This window comes from Quercus lobata, chromosome 5, assembly GCF_001633185.2.
Source record: "Quercus lobata isolate SW786 chromosome 5, ValleyOak3.0 Primary Assembly, whole genome shotgun sequence".
In the NCBI taxonomy this organism is placed as follows: domain Eukaryota; kingdom Viridiplantae; phylum Streptophyta; class Magnoliopsida; order Fagales; family Fagaceae; genus Quercus; species Quercus lobata.
This window is the reverse complement of record NC_044908.1, coordinates 72,248,411-72,265,234: the sequence shown is the minus strand read 5'-3', so window position 1 is coordinate 72,265,234 and position 16,824 is coordinate 72,248,411. Positions and strand designations below refer to the sequence as shown.

Genomic DNA, 16,824 nt, shown 5'->3' with positions numbered 1-16,824 from the left:
CATACCTTCAACCTCCGTATATTAAACATTAAACGCAAAATGATTATCATTTGAAATACCTACAGGTAGATGAATCTTTTAATTTCATGTTGTGAGAAAAATAAAAAGCGATGCTTATTGCGTATTTAGAATTTAGTATTTAATTCTTTCTATGAAGATGTATATAATTCTATTTTTAGTGAATTGAGAGTGAAAATTTGTACCAGTCTTTTTCGTTTTTAAATTAAATTGTGGTGCAAATGTTAGCTTTCCATTTTTCTTTTAGGGATGATTCAAAAGCTGTTGTTTAAGGGGTTACATTTTCAGCTCAATCCAACTTAACACTCATTTTTATTCTAGCTCTATACAAACCTAATAACATAAGAACGCGTCCTTTGATTTTGAGACCACTTGGATAGAGCCCAAGTGTTTTTTACAAGAACTTCGTCAACATAGAAGTAAAATGACTCAAGTTTGGCTTCTTCAATACATCAATACAACTAACCATAAAATAACAGAACATAATACACACACACACACACACACACACACACATATATATATATATATATAAAGGAGGTCCAGGACGCATGTAAGAGTTGTTGGATAAGGAGCATTGACAGTTATGTAGCTTGGAAGATGAAACTGTATCTCTCATTCGGATGATTCACTCTATTTACACAAAAATGTTTTGTCATAAAATTCCCACATGAAGTTTAACTTAGGCCTATAAAAATACAGGGATTCACAATAGAATTATCAAGTGGAGGATCCAACAATTAACAGGCCGGTTTAGGAATAATACACAAAAAATTTCTACATTTTACCAGCCTGCACTCTAGTCATTTCATGCACACCTTGCAACGACAACTTGCTTTCTTGCTGGAGTTCTTAAAGGTTGTCCTGACCTCCTGTCTCTCTGTGTTTGTATACGCTATTCTTGTTCTTTAATTTACAGTGCCAGCCTGCCCATTAGTACAGTTCTGTGAAGGTGAAACAAACAGTAAGAAGCCAAGTTTCCAGCCTAATTTATGGCTTGTTTGGATGGAGGGGGGAAGGAGGGAGAGTAGAGTAGAGTTGACTAATTTTGCTGGGAGCTGGTGTATTCCTTCGGGACTGGCGTTTTGTGGGCACAATCACAATCACACTCTCATTCTCCCATCTGTCATCATTAATTTCATCATCTTCTTCGTCTTCACTAGCTTTAAAAACTGGATGTACATATGCATTTTGAAGATAGCCTTTCAAGTTCAGGTTTGGTTCCTTTGCCCGTTCTAAAGTATCTTTCATCATTGCTTCCTAAACGCACAGCATGAAATAATGATTAAAATGATGTGGAATCCCTAAATGTGAGAGATAGATTAATGAGAGCTGAAATCAAGTGTGAGGAGAAATAAATAGAACTGAAAATTTGCTTTCTGATTGACAATAATGACCAATATCACTTCTTTTTTTTTGGTTAAGTAAAAGATAGTGTAAAAGGAAACCTGAAATGAGTACAAAGAATCAAGGAACAGTAATGGCCAATATAAAACATAGATGATGATTATATATTATTCAAGAACTATAAAAAGGGGGGGGGGGTTTGGAACAAGAAATATCACTCAAAAACAAGAAATATGGTCATTGCAGTATTTCACAACGCATTCTCATACTAATACAATAAATACTAACAGACTCAAGCCCATTGCCAAACTAGTATTCTAGATAATGTAGACTGATACAAAGCCTTAATGGGGGTAGAGGTCTCAGGTTCTATACCCATTTCTCTATTTTATAAATCTTACAAAAAAATGTAGACTGATACAAAGTTCAATTTTTGTTCTGACGCATATTTCCCCTGGCTAATAGAAACAGCCACTAAATCTCTAAGTCCATCTAAAGCTAGAACCAGGATATGATCATGTTTTGTTAAGGTTGTGATGTTATAAGCCTAGAGAACATGGTTCTAATCAATAAACTCTTGACATGAAACATGGATTAATCATACTAATACATATTGAATATCAGACTCAAAGCTTCCAGAAAGTGGGTTTATGCCTCAATGCTCACTCCCACAAGACAGCTTTATGCATTTAAAGCTTCGCACCAGATGAGAGCCATGTTTATAAGAATTTCTTTTCATGATTAAGCATACTCATGGTCTATGCTACACAAAAAATCAGAGATCTTCAGAATCTAGGTCATAACATATCTAATCTACCCAAGAGAATTTGAGCATTACGTTGTTGAGTGAAGATGTATAATTCCTTAGAGAAAAGAGTAAAGGTTCAAGACACAGTGGAATCAGATTTAGCAGCAACGAGGGCTGCCTCTATAAGGTTCCACAAATTCAATACTAGATTATTGCTCCATAGCTTAAAACATATTCAGCTTCAACCCAAAGTACACCTCAATCATATAAGATCACACATTTAACTAAAACAATACCAAATAAATTTAATTAGTAATAGTCACATATGACTAAGATGATACACAAAAAAACATCCACTAACAGATGCATTCACACAGACATAGGCATCTTCCATATCAAAGACCAAAGCATGACACTCACCATATCTTTCTGAGTATAAGACTTAATCCACAGTTGTATTAAGTAGTTACAGGAATTATAGACATAACTATCATATATTGGGGAAAGAAGAATGTAAATCACCACAATGAAGACATGCATGCCAAGGAGTTTCTGTCAGAATGCATGCAATAATTTTAAATAATAATACAACACCGACTTTGCAACTTGTAAGTTCAACAAACCTGTAGTGGATATATAACAAATGCTGCTTCATATCGGCCTTTGCAGAACCTATTGAACCATATGGTTAGAATTGGAAGTGCAATGAGAAATGGGGTTGACTGGGCAGCTTTTTTTGTGCTCATCAATCCCATTAGAAGCACTTGCGAAATGACCAACTCACTTATAACACGCCCATGGACATCAGGCCAAAATGCCGCAGCACTCTCATACTCTTGGTTATAAACATTTATGATCTGCATTTTCAAAAGTAAGATGTAAGATATGGCAGAAAGAAAGGTCTCTTACTAACATTATAAATTGCTATGCTAAATACTGAATACCCACACACACACACACATAAGCAAACCTGTTGAGTAGGTTGTACAGAGATCTAACAAACAAAATAAATTTTTCATGAAGGAAAGTAATTAAAGAAAAAAAAACACATCTAGGAAGAACTGAATTTCAAGAGAAAACCTAATTCTCATAACCAGGAATGCATATGTCAGATATTGTCATCTGCAATATTTTTATCTATAAGCACACACCATATGTGCTATAGGTAAAAGATGTTGAGAAGATGAGTCAATATGTATGCCTTTTATGGTTAAGACATAAAGGAATATACAGTTAAAATTAGGTGAAGCTGGTTCATTGTTGGCAAGAGGGAAAAAGAAAAAAGAAATATGAAAAAAAAATATACAAGGTTAAAAATACAATTTGTTTCTATTATTTCTCTTTTTTTCTCAGTCAAAAACTCTTCTATAGAAAAATTTCCCTTGGATACAAACTTTGGTTGCTCTCCCATAGGTTTAAGTTTAGCTAGTTAAATGAGTAACTTCTACTACAATAATAACAATAAACAAAGCCTTAGTCCCAAATTTTGGGTTAAAAAAAAAAGGTTTTGTGTTCTACTTGTTTCAACCTAAAAAGGCACAAGTATTACACATTTAACTAGTGTTCTGCACAAATGGGCAGCAAGCACTGAATGTACACCTCCCTAGCAATTTTTCTTAAAAAGCCTTCCAACAATTTGATGCATTGGATTGATACTGCCATAATCATAAGCATGTGTACTTAAACCCTATATTGTCCTTTATACATAAAATTTTATAATGAAAAATACCACTCTGTACCTGATGGCGGAATACAACATAAGCCAGGCCGAAGAAAATGATTATGAAAGGAAGTATAATAGGTGTCACTGTAGCATACACAAGGCCCAGTAGTAAATAGAATTGTATACGGGGTTCTCCTGTATTGAAACCAAGACTTCCTGTATCCATTGCCTCCTCCCTATCCTTTTCTGTCTTCACCAAAAAGAAATTCTTCAAGTGATACACTATAAGAGGTTTCAACATTAGAATTTCCCCAGCTATACCAGCCCATCCATCAACCATAATATAAGTTATGAAGAAAGTTGTTCTCATTGGAATTGCCACGCCTATTGTTTTAGGAATCCTGCTAAAATGAAAACAAATATACTAATTTTATAAAATCTAATTCTAAGATAAAAACTTAAATTGCACAAAAATTAGAAGGCATGAACTAGTCTATTTAACCTAAATTATGTAAGTTTGATAGATAATCAATGGTCAATACTTGATAGATGGTTGTAGATTATGTAATTATATAGTTAAACATTTCCAAAATTTTAACATTTGTAAAAAAAAAAAAAAAAAAAAAAAAAAAAAAAAAAAAAAAAAAGAACATGCAATATATGTTACAAATTGCCGAAGAGAAACAAAAACAGTGGAAAGTCTTGTCCTCGTTGACTAAAAGAAGAAGCAAAATAATACCCACCAAGATACTCATCATGTTTTTCTTTATAAGTACAGGTACCAAGATACTCATCATGTGGCTACGGGATATCCTAATCCATGCCTAATGACATTATTCTCTACCATTTAATACAGCATTCACCATTAAATGCCAACTGGGACTCTATTATATGATTCTGCTAGTAACTATTTATCAGATATCATCTTCAGCCTCTGTGGTTCTACAGATTTTTTATTTAAAAGCTTACAGACTTACATGTAAAATGCCTATTTTGTGCAGAAGGGATCAATTTTGATAGATATCTACAGACTTCATAGAGTCACAAAAGTTTCCTAGAAAGTTACAAGTTAACATATCATTTAATACTCAAATACTCAAGCATGCATATACAATATACAGAGCACTAGCATATACATGCACCCACATACAAATCTATTTGCATTGCCAAGAAAAAGAGACACTGAGCAATTAAGGGAATGGCACACATTTGAGAATATCATACTTGTTTGCTGATTGGTGAATAAATGAATTTAGCTGTTCAAATGCACTTCCAGCAATTATGCTCCCTAGGAATACATTTACAAAGTTGAAAAGATAATATCTAGAGGTCGATCTCCTCTCTAGAGATGATAGAGAATTAAATCCTTCAAATTTAGACATGATCATCAATATAGCTGGCAGAAAGATGAGGAATAACTTCAATGCAATCCCAGGTAGAAAACCTTGGATGACTGATTTAATGAAACTCCTGCATTGCAAATCATAACATCATGAGTAATTTGAAGTTATTGCAGACTAATTATTAACACAAGAGGCCCAAGGATGAGCAAGAGAAAGTTGGGGCTCCCTTAATTCCTGCCCGTGCCTCCCTGCCAAGACAAGTAGAGTCTAAAACCGACAGTTCTTCGTCTTCACTGTCAAAGCATAAACCTTCTGACTCCGATTCTATTGACTCTGAACAGTTAAGTGGTCAAAAGCAGCCTCGAGAATAAAAAGCCCTAAAAAGGCTTCATCAACACCATAGTTGATAGTAGTACAGAAAAATAAAAGTTAACCACTTCAACCAGTAGGGTTGGAGGGCCTTTTCATGTATATATATTATGCACAAGTTGTACCAAAATTTTTATCAAAAAAAAAAATTAAAAAGTTATTCAGATGAGCAGAGATGAGAAGGAAAAAAGAATGTATGAAATTTATCTCCTTCAATTGAGATTCTCAATCGATTTATGCAAGTAAAAGTTGTAAAATTGATTGACTGCTCTGTAAAAGGCTGCTCTCTTTATAGAACAATAGAATACTTCTCTTTTTAAAATTTTCACCCCTAATGATAACAAGAAAATTACAAGTACAAGAAAGAGAGAATTCCTTGAAATGCTTCTCAGCTGTCTCCTTTAAGTAACATCACGTGAACACTCAGAACATAATATAGTAAATATACTTCCTTTCTGCACCATAACAAAACAGATAGAAAATGAAACAAAAGTACATACAAAGAGGCCTGATCCAGAGTAAAACCCCAAAATTAAGCAAAAGTTAGGACAGTGCTCTTAAATTTGATGGCAAAAGTTTCTCAAAAAAAAAAAAAAAAAAAATTGATGGCAATGTCAAACACCTTATACTTAAAACCTAACTCCAAACACACTGAAAGCATCTATTTCTCACCACTTTTTCTCTTGAGTGATCCACTTAAAGCAGCCTTAGCTTTTGACCACTCTTTCAGAGAAGCAGCACTTCTCATAAAAGAACAAGTTTCACCAATTATAACATTTCTAGTAGATGTTAGCTTTGGTGCTGAATCATGTTTTCTCTCAAATATTGGAGCAGGGGCCTCATTATTACCCACAACAGTCTGCTGATGTCTCTGTGGAGTACTCCTAACATCCCTTCCAGTTACCAAAATAGTAGATCCATTTCCAGGCAATTCACTATTATCATCTTTCCTTAAATCACTGTGCTCACCGTTGGTGCAATCAACAATGTCCACACTATTGGGCTTTGCTTGCACTTGCTTTTCATAAGAAATACCAGGCAAAAGTTGTTCAAGGCTAAATGAACTATTGTTATTCTCACTAATCAATTGTGTCCAAAGAGGATTTCTGGAGCCAAGCAGCACCTCTTGCCAGAATTACTTGAAGCTGCACTAGGTTTGGCAGGCTGAGTTTCTGTGACCTCTTTAATTGTTTCGCTTGAATGACTTTCCAAGTGATCTCCATGCCTTACTAAGTTGTCATTTTTGCTGACAGTGGAGTCAGGCACAGATGAACCATCAAATTTTGGTTGCTGTTCCTTGCTAGAGGCAATGCCTGGCAAGATATGTGAGACACTGAATGAAGTGTTGCTCTTATCACCAACAAGAGCTCTCCATGAAGACTTCTGAGACCAAGAAACAACAGGAGCTGATTGTTGGATACCAGATTCTGGTTCAGCCAGTTGAGCTCCCAATACAGCTGATTCATCTGAATGGTTTTTTAACTTCCCCTTGCCTCTAGTGATAGCAGAGAGAGATCCATTTTCATCACTTTCTTGATTGAGTGATTTCCTCTTCTTGTTAGGAGGTACGGTATTCCTTTTCTGCTCTTTGAGCGCATTCTGATTTTGCCCATCCTTGGAAGTTCGCTTGCCACTGAAGTCCTGGGAGTCCAATACAGATAGAGAAATTTAGGCCAGAAAGACAGAAAGTATAGCGATCATCAGTATAAGTAAAACGGAAAAAAAAATTATACTCTACAAATTGAACCTTAAAAATCTACCTGATTTTCAGAAATTTGCTCCTTTTCCTGGACACCTAACAAATCTATCCTATTGTTTTTCCTTTTCACCACATTAATTATGAGATTATCTTCATCCGTTTCAGAGTCTGCTTCATTCTCATCAAATTGCAAGCCAGAAATCAATTTGGCAGAATTATCTCTTTCCTTGGCCTGTCCATTTCCACTATGTGCAGCATCCGATACCTTTTCCCTTTCAAAGAGCTTGTTCATCACTGAATTCATTATGTTAATCTCTTCCTCATTCATGCCCCCACTTTGTGCTTCTAGATCATTAGTTTGTTTTTCTTTTGCAGGGTGAGGATCAATAGAATGCTCTTCACAATCACAGAAATGAATTGGGAGAGGAGGAACCTCAACATTTCGGAAACTGTATTTGTGTTTGCCACTTCCACTTAATGGCAATACTTTCACCTGCACAACAGATTCATATATAACCATGCAAAGGCACAGTTTCAAGCAACAGTGCATTCAAATGCTTGATCCCAGTTGTTTTGATGCAGTGATGTTGAGTGCAAATGAGAATTGACAATATATAGACACATAAAATTGTATACACGCTAAGAGAAAATGAGACACATCAACTTGTGCAAATGAAAATCAAAACATACATATCAGACCCATATTCACCTTTCTTAAGCTGGGAAAGTAAATCCGAAGTTGCTTTGTTTCTAAATTAAGGTCTTTCTTAGGCTTGTTGGAAGAGGCTATGTCTTCATTCGCATCAAAACCGTTATCAGGTGCCTTACTTGCAAGTTCAGCTTGTTCTGCCCACTCTTGTTTCAAACGGACAAGATAATGTTCTTTAGCCTTCTCAAGCTTCAACCTCCCTCCCTTCCAGACACACCCATTATACTGTGTAGTTGCATAGAGGGGATCAGTGTAGGCAATAAAATCCAGCACATGTTAAAAAGAAAATGTAAAGAGAAGTTCCAGCTTCTCATGATGGACCTGTACAGGACTGAACCTGTGACCACATCCTTCTCCCTTTGTTTTTGGAGGAAGAGAGACCAAGATAACACATCATAGCAGGTAACTAAATACACAACTTGATTTCATTCACGTCCATGTAGCAGGTGCTAGAGCCCTGCTTTACTCAGATATTTTACCATTATCTCTCACTGAAGGCATTTGATTATTATGTTGCTACAGCGTAACACGCTGTAATTCCAAGTTTTGCATCAACTTTGTTATTTTATTTTCTGCACCATTGGATACAATATCTATTACAATACATGTACACTGGAGAAACAAAGAATAGTGTTGACAATCCACAACAGGGAGTGCCATGGGACTGTGGTAAGCTAATGCTTTTGTTATTCTTTTGTTCTTAGAGCCATTGACTCTCTTCAACTTGTTCCCTTTTCCATATTATGCACCCAAAATTTGCAATTGAATGGTTCACCCTAAAACAACATTTATCTGTCACCAGTCAAAGTATTTCCAAGAGCAATTGGGCACAAAAAAAAAATTTTGACTTATGGGATCTAAGTTCTGATATAGACATGGGTCAGAGAGCCATTGAGCTTTAGCTCAGCTGGCACCTCCTCCCTTCTAAGTTCTAGCTAGAGGTCGAGGCTGTGGGGTCTAGATGCATTGGATGCGTGTACACACGACTGATCCTAACTAATCTGTTGAGGATCCATACCGACCCCAAAATTTTGAGATTAAGACTTGTTGTTGTCGCTGTTGTTAATGGATTGGAGACACAATGTTCTATGCTTGTATCTACACATTACAAAATGGCTTGTTGCATGCACATGTAAATGGAGAGCTTAGTCTTAATCATACACACTCAACAAATCAAACCCTACAAAATCCCACACGGGGAAGCATGGCTGTATTATGTGCTAGTTAAAAAGTTGGTCTTGTATTTGCAACGAATTCAACTTAACAACATAAACAAATTCCTATTCCATACTAAATTGTGGGGTTCCAGTTAGTTTAACTAGTAAAGTCCCGTGTCGTCAAACAAAAGATATGAGGTTCAAACCCCGCCTACATAAAAAAAAACTAATTTGCGCCGGGTAATAATAAAGAGGAATGAAAAGGATTGATAGTGTTTTTGTTTTCTTACAGTGCTGAAGAGCTTGGAAAGGGACTTAAGGGAAGAAGGGGAGAAATCGACATAGGCAAAGCTGCGAGACTTGGACCTGACAATATCAAGTCCCTGAACCATTCCCAGTGACCCAAACAACCTCTGCAAATCTTCAGCCGACACGCTCTCCCCCAATCCTCCCACGAATATCCTCATCATCTGAGTCGCTTTTCTGCTTCCTTATCTTCCATTGTTTGATGAGGATTCTCTTTTCAAGAGTTCTGACCGGACCGACGCCTAAGGACTGAGGCTGAAGATGATGAAATAAAGAGTTAGGCAAACCAGAGGGCAGCTTCCCCTTGTTTGATTCCCGAGAATTCGCAGGAAAACACAATGCAAGGAAATGAAAAATTCACTTTTTTTTCTTCCTTGGCTTTTTTCTTATAAGGTTAAACGGAGAATAACTGGAAGGAAAGAAAAAAACGAAGAGTAAGGAACAAGAGTGAGAACCTGAGGAGGAGAGGAAGAAGCTATTGCATCAGCTGAGAATAGCCGATCTCGAAAGAGAGAGAGAGAGAGAGAGAGAGAGAGAGATGGAGGGAAAAGTACGGAACTGTAAAACCCTAGTTTTTCCGAGGTTAAAAATGTAAGTATAAAAAAGCCCGTTTGGAAACAAGGATTTCCAAATCCAAATCCCCGTTTGGGCTAACAGATAAATAAAGAAATAGATTTGGATTTGGGGATTTGAAATCAGTGGGAAACAGAGCAACTAGGATCAGCGAAGAAGAATTCAACTTCACAAATTTTCGATACTCTAACAGGTACTTCCGGGCTCTCTCTCATTTTCGTGTCCCTGTCTTTTGAGTTTCAATCTCTCTATTTCTATGCTTTTCAATTTTCAGATTCGTTTTCTTTACTTATATATATCTCTTTTTCTGCAATAATTTTCTCTGATTCAAATTCAATGCAACTGTCAGCTTACAATGACTGTTGCTATTTTGGGGGTTATTTTCAAGACTTTGTTAAAGATATCGAATTTAGCTCTTTGATTTTTGGAGTTGTAAGTTTTTTTTTTGGGGTTTTGTGTATTCGTTTTGGTTTTGCATTGGATTATATGAATTGGGTTTCTTTATTTTTGCTTATTTCATGGTATGTGTTACGTTTTGGAGTTAACTCTTTCTTTTAGGGGTTGTTGGATTTAGTACATGAAGTCCAAATATAACATAAGTAGACATGTCAATTAAAGAAGTAACAAGGATTATAACTTCAGATAGGATAGAATGGAAAACCTTTAATTCAAGAATTCATGCAGGTTTAACTTTTTTTTTTTTTTTTTTGGTAATCTTTGACAATTGAATTTATATTTGTCATGAACTTGTTTGATGTTCAGGGTTTGGTTAGGAAGAGCTTCTAATGGCAACAGCTACGTACCCACCACCACCACCGTATTACAGACTGTACAAAGATTACTTACAAAACCCAAAGTCAGCTCCTGAGCCTCCCCCTCCTACTGAAGGGACTTATGTTTGTTTTGGAAGCAACTACACTGTGAGAATTCCCTTTTATTTATTTTTTATTATTCTTTCTTTCAAAATACATGTGAATATCCTAGTTTCGAATTATCGGTCCTGCCTTTTTTAGGTGTAATGTTTAGTCATTGAGTTTTTATGAGAAAGTTAATTGGGCTGAACTATTGTTTGTATTTAACAATTTGAAGAATGTATCCCCCTGTTTGTTCACAAGTAACAATAAGTGAAGAGGATTTCCTGAAAATGCGTAAACGGGGAAGGTGGTTTCAATATCATGAGTTTGTAGGTCTTAAGTCCAAAGCTTGGATTTGATGAAATCATTGAGCTTATATTATGATTGAATTATTAGGCTTCTATCATTATTCTATTTTTCCATGATAATTTTTCCAATGTTTTGTCTAGACCGATGATGTGCTTCCAACCTTGGAAGAACAAGGAGTGCGCCAGCTATACCCAAAGGGACCAAATATCGGTATGAATTTGTGGCGCTTTTACTAAATCTTTTGCAAGTACTACTTAAAAAAGAAGAAGAGTAGTCAGCTATTTGATCATGTATGAAGTTCTCCTTTCTTTGATAATAAGAGTTTTTTCCTTTTTTTTTTCCCAAATAAATTGGTCAGGTTACTAGTAGAATTAATTTTTTCCTCTTCACTCTTCCTTGCTTCTTCAATGTTGAGTAATTTATTATTTTCCGGATTATTGATAAAAAAGGTAGAAAGCACCATTAGGAGGGAACTCTTTCCCTCCCATTTCTTAAACTAGTTGGACACTAGTGATGAATGATTTTTTTTTTCTTAATCTGGATTTTTCCATACACTTTAGATCTTATGGGTTTTCTGATTGTTAATCTCTTAAGCACATTGTCTACCATTGCAGCCTTTTGAAACTTCTGCAAAGATGAAGGAAATTGATTCAAAGTAATTGGTTTCCGTATTGTTAATCTCAGATCTCTATTCTGATTTGAAAGGAAAATTCTCATACTATCATAAAGTGAGTTTACAATGCCCAACCTTGGATATATATATATATATACACTATGGAGTTGGTTATGCTGACAACTCCGTGACAAACTATGCTGGTACTACAACTACCAACAATTATCTACATGTCCAAAATTATTAACACATGTTTGAAAGAAAGTACAAGTAATTCTGCACGTGGAATACTCAGCCATAACCCCATTGCCATGTGAAATGCCCTACATCAGAGAGAGAGAGAGAGAGCTGATTATCTGTTTGCCCATGTATTTCATCAAATTATGATACAATTGATAGGGAAAATAAACAGCTGGTAGTGCACTCTGTAACCTCCCCCCCGGCCCTGGTCTCTCCTTTTGTGGTTAAGTGCTACTGTACTCTGAATGCTTCCCCCCCCCCCCCCCCCCCCCAAAGTATTTTTTTGCTACTAGATTTTTTAAAGCTGCTGATTTTTTGTAGATTTTAAGAAGGAACTGAGGTCCCTTAATAGAGAGTTGCAGCTGCATATTTTGGAGCTTGCTGATGTTCTTGTTGAGAGACCATCACAGTATGCAAGGAGAGTGGAGGAAATATCCCTTATATTTAAAAACTTACACCACCTTCTCAATTCATTGCGTCCTCATCAGGTAAAATCATTCTAGATTATTTGTGATCATTTCTTTTAGATGGTTTTCAAGAATCTACTTCATCATATATTGTCCTTTTGCTTATAGGCTCAAGCAACGTTAATTCACATTCTAGAACTCCAAATACAACACCGTAAACAAGCTGTGGAGGATATAAAGAGGTATGACCTTAGAAAGTGTGTGTAACTTTGTCTCCCTTTTGAACTTATCAAAAAATGTTTATCTTCCTTTTGAGCATTTTATATGAGAAATTTCTTTTGCACTTGATTTCTTGTAAGGTCATTGGAAGGGTGTCATCATTTTACCTGCTGAATGTATAGCTTTTAGTTCCAAAAAAAAAAATGAAATTTAATCCATTGATTGTTAGTGTGTGTGAGAGAGAGTGATAGTTACAATTGAGCTTTTAAGTGAGAAAATTGCTTTTGCATTTTGTCCCTTTTAAGATTGTTGGATAGATGACTTCATTTTACATGCTGAATTAATAGCATTTAGATATTTAAAAATAGAAATAAATTAAAAATAATAATAATCCTTTGTGTGTCTGTTGAACCAGGGAGAGTGAATGAGTGATGTAGGAAAATTTAAGCACAAAGTCCCATTACTCCGTTTTTCAATCCACTTGCTATCACAGGACCAGTCTTTTATTTCTCTTAAGTTATGCTTTGTTATTATTATGTCTATAGTATTTTTAAAACTTTTGTGAATAGAATGTGACTGTTAAATGAAGTTAAATGCTTAGGATTTGATTGTTCTATGCAAGTTGAATGGATAGGATTCTAGGTTTACTAAAGACTATTATAAATATCACCTCATTTGAGTCATTTTAGGCAATCTTTTCTTATATACTTTATGAAATTTTAGATTTGAATATTTATTGAGCTGTTTTATATCCTAGCAATCGATATTTGATTGTTCCAACTTCATTCCTATTATCTTTTTCTTTGATTTAGTCTTGTTTATTATTGGTTTTTTTTAAAAAAAAAAAAAAAAAAAAAACCCTTTTTCTACCCTTGAACTAAGTTTTCTTAAACCCTTCTACCCTAGAACTAATTTCTCACTGTATCCCGTGGCATTAGAGCAAGCATCCTAGATCTAAGCCATAATATTTATATCTGACTCAAAGGTTACAACTTTAACCTATGGTTGGTCATGGTGGAGATCGTGGGGTTTGAGGAAATCTAGACCAACTGGCAGAGAAGCAGGAGCCCTTATAGGAATTATGTAAGTTGACTACGAAGATTAGGACATTCCAAAAGGTGCTCTATGACTACTTTTCATGCCAACCTCTTGTAGTTCATTCCTGGACTTGTTCAACTCAATTACAATTAATGTGTTGCCATAAGATGGAGGAATAATGATGTTGATGTGTTTTCATTTTTTTTTTTTCTCTCATCTTAATAAAATCTGATCTTGTAGGCTGGTGCAGATTTGTAATTATGCTAGGAAATATCATTAATCTTGTTTGTGGAACTCTGGAAGCACAAGAAAATTGATAGTTGAAATCAGCTTCTCTTTGTCCTCAGTATGGTGTTTACTGAGCGTTGCCTTTCTTCGCCTTAAAAGGCAACTTATGATATATAGGACAATTATCTATGAATTACAGCTGACATTATGCTGACTTTAGGGTCTGAGTGACACACTTAGTTCTACCTCAGATGGCACCTCCTCCCCTTGTAAGAGCATGGTAGAGGGTGAGGTTTAAGAACCATTGAGTGTGTAGCCATAAACTTCCGTGGAGGGAATTTGAATTTATTCTACTTGAAATTGTTAGAATAAACAAAGTTGATTGGCAGTATATGCCTCTTGTTGTTTTTCTTTATACCATAAGGTAGGAACCTTCATCTTAAGCATTATAAGTTTCTTCTCAACATTTGCATTATATGTAATGAAGCTGTAATGTCCTAGGGCAGTGAACATGTAGTCACTATGATAGCTCCCAAATGCTTATTAAATTGACCTTACTGTTTGTGTAATTGCTTGTTCAGGAGAAGAGAAGATGCTCGGAAACTTCTCAAGGAGTCAATTGCAACCTTGGATGGAAACTAGTGCATGAATTAGATAATTTTTGATGAAATGATAGCTGCATTTACTCAGCGCATCTTCTGTTTTCTCACACTTCTGGAAATCTGACCTGAATATCTCTGTTGTGTCACATATGACCGTTGGGGTTTAATTTTAAGTATGCCAACTGAGTAATTACGAAATTCTAATGAAAGGATCTTGAGCACAAGAAGCCTATTAGAGAATTATGAAGAAAGCTGAACAAATACTTGTGGATCTAAAATCTGCTATTGTAGAAATATATGAATGGCCAACTTTTCTCGAAACCAATTGGAGGACCCATTATGTGGTGATTTATAAGATCATTTATGTATTTGGATGGAGAGAAGCAACAAAGCTTACAAATAGACTCTAGAGCAAGAGCTTATGCTGAGATGCTTCTGTCGGTTCCTCCCCCCCCCCCCCCCCCCCCCCCCAAAACAGTTCAATTATGAATTTATTATGTATGTCCAGGATTAAGTGTCCTCTGTATGACTATCATCTACAGAGGAGAAAAAAAAAATTACATTTTTATATTGTCCCCTGAGATGCTATTAGCTTGTACTGTACCAGTGCCTTCACTATAGTCTGTCTTTTTATCACATTCTACGTGATATGAGATTGCACGTGCATTCTGCATACCGTGAAGCAGAATCTTTGATTTTCTCATAGCCAATTGACTAGCCATCATCTTGTTGTACATGTTTATTCTCTTTGATTTCCATTTTCTCGGATGCATTCCTTAGTTGTCTTGACCGAAACTTGCTTAGTCCACGGATATTGGGAATGTTTTTACTGGGCTGTTAACTACATCTTTAGAAGAAGGCCACAGCTCATCATAATTACAAGGCCAACAACTGGGTCATCATTGCTGCATAATCATCACCTGTGAGGATATTGAGTCAGATGGATACCATAGTATTAAGAGAGAGGAGGACTTAGAGACTCTTCAAAGTTAATCAAGTTCACCATGCTCTTCTATCAAATTTTTTGACGGGTTTCACTTTTAGTTTAAGACATGTTACGAACTCCAAAAAAGGATAACAATATATATATATATTTTTTTTAATACAAGATAGAGATTTTACTTTAACCTAATATAAGTGTATATGTGTGTGAAATTCCCTCCTAGAGACTTGAATTTCGACCCTTACTCCTCACACTTCACAAGTACTTATACTTATGGAATGACCATCACACCAAAAATGTGTGGTGATACAACCATTCTAAAATTGAAAAAGGAATAGGCTATAAGCAATCAAACAAATTTCCTAATACTACTTCCACTTATGGAAGGAAAAAGAAGCAAACTCAAAAATTTGCCAAATCAATTCCTAAAATTTAAATCCCTCCTATAGAGAAGAGCTTTCGTCTCTCTCTGGGCCTAAACATTCACGTCCTATAGTATCTGACCTATAGGAAGCATAAAAGCACTCGTGTAAATGTACTAATTGTTAAGCCATCAATAACTTAATAACCATCAGGCATGTACTAACATGAAAATATCCGGGCCCTCAGTAACAGCTAAAATGGCCAAATATCATTATTGACCAAAATTATTAGTATTTTACTACTGTTTGAGAAATATTTAGTAATTTATCACTTTTTAAAACTCAAGTTTAAGAAAGTCGAGTTTAACATGGAACTCGAGTTTCAAAAACTCGAGTTCCATAAAAAAAATGCTGCTGATGTGGATTATTTTAATTAAAAATGCCACACGAAACTCAACTGTAAAAAACTTGAGCTCTTTGTTGTACTCAAGTTTTCTAAACTCGAGTACCATGTAAGAACTGCTTTCATATATTGATACGTTACTTCTTGCACCTTCATGTAATGGAATATTATACAATGAACATTTACTATACTTAAGTAAAAGCATGCAACATTTGTTATTTTCTATGCCCCTGACACACATCATTAAGGTGGTGTTGTTTTTCTTGATTTCCCAATTAAAGTAGGGGTAATTTAAGAAAATCATGTTGACTTAAACAGTATCTATGCAAACTTAACAGGTGCTGGCCAGCACCATTTTTTTACTCTTTTGGATTATTGGTTGACTGGGCAAAGTGTAGACTATGATTTGTGCCTGCTCTGTTTCTAGCCTTTCACGTGAATCTACATCTCTTTTTTTGTGTTGACTGGCTTGAGTAGAGTGTGGTTGGATTTCCAATGCCAAACAGTTAAAATATTCTTTACAAAACTTGAAGTACGTATATAGAATACATTCTTACATGGTACATGAGTTTATAAACTTGAGTACCATATTGTTAGGAACTTAATTTTCTTAAACTCAAGTTCTTTGTGGAATATTTTAATTCAAATAACCTAAGTCAGCGGCAATTTTTTAT

At 35.4% G+C, this 16,824-nt stretch overlaps 2 protein-coding genes across 5 annotated transcripts; one reads left to right on the top strand and one right to left on the bottom strand.

Moving 5' to 3' along the window:
- Positions 1–607: 607 nt before the first annotated feature.
- On the bottom strand, positions 608–9,906 carry LOC115992448. 4 transcript variants are annotated; one of them, XM_031116644.1, is made up of 8 exons: positions 9,815–9,906; positions 9,344–9,614; positions 7,897–8,121; positions 7,249–7,680; positions 5,001–7,129; positions 3,853–4,177; positions 2,737–2,970; positions 608–1,278 (listed from the first exon to the last, which is right to left on the bottom strand). In XM_031116644.1, exons 2-5 carry the CDS (start codon positions 9,521–9,523, stop codon positions 6,572–6,574), a joined length of 1,395 nt encoding a protein of 464 aa, XP_030972504.1. In that variant the 5' UTR covers positions 9,524–9,614; positions 9,815–9,906; the 3' UTR covers positions 608–1,278; positions 2,737–2,970; positions 3,853–4,177; positions 5,001–6,571. The 4 variants fall into 4 exon arrangements, with proteins under 4 accessions (XP_030972504.1, XP_030972503.1, XP_030972505.1 ...); XM_031116643.1 differs by lacking the exon at positions 9,815–9,906 and having other exon boundaries at positions 3,853–4,180; positions 9,344–9,541; XM_031116645.1 differs by lacking the exon at positions 9,815–9,906 and having other exon boundaries at positions 3,853–4,026; positions 9,344–9,541.
- On the top strand, positions 9,535–14,898 carry LOC115992449 (mediator of RNA polymerase II transcription subunit 7a-like). The gene is made up of 6 exons (XM_031116647.1): positions 9,535–10,125; positions 10,695–10,852; positions 11,236–11,305; positions 12,270–12,436; positions 12,524–12,597; positions 14,422–14,898. Exons 2-6 carry the CDS (start codon positions 10,718–10,720, stop codon positions 14,480–14,482), a joined length of 507 nt encoding a protein of 168 aa, XP_030972507.1. The 5' UTR covers positions 9,535–10,125; positions 10,695–10,717; the 3' UTR covers positions 14,483–14,898.
- The last annotated feature ends 1,926 nt before the right edge of the window (positions 14,899–16,824 follow it).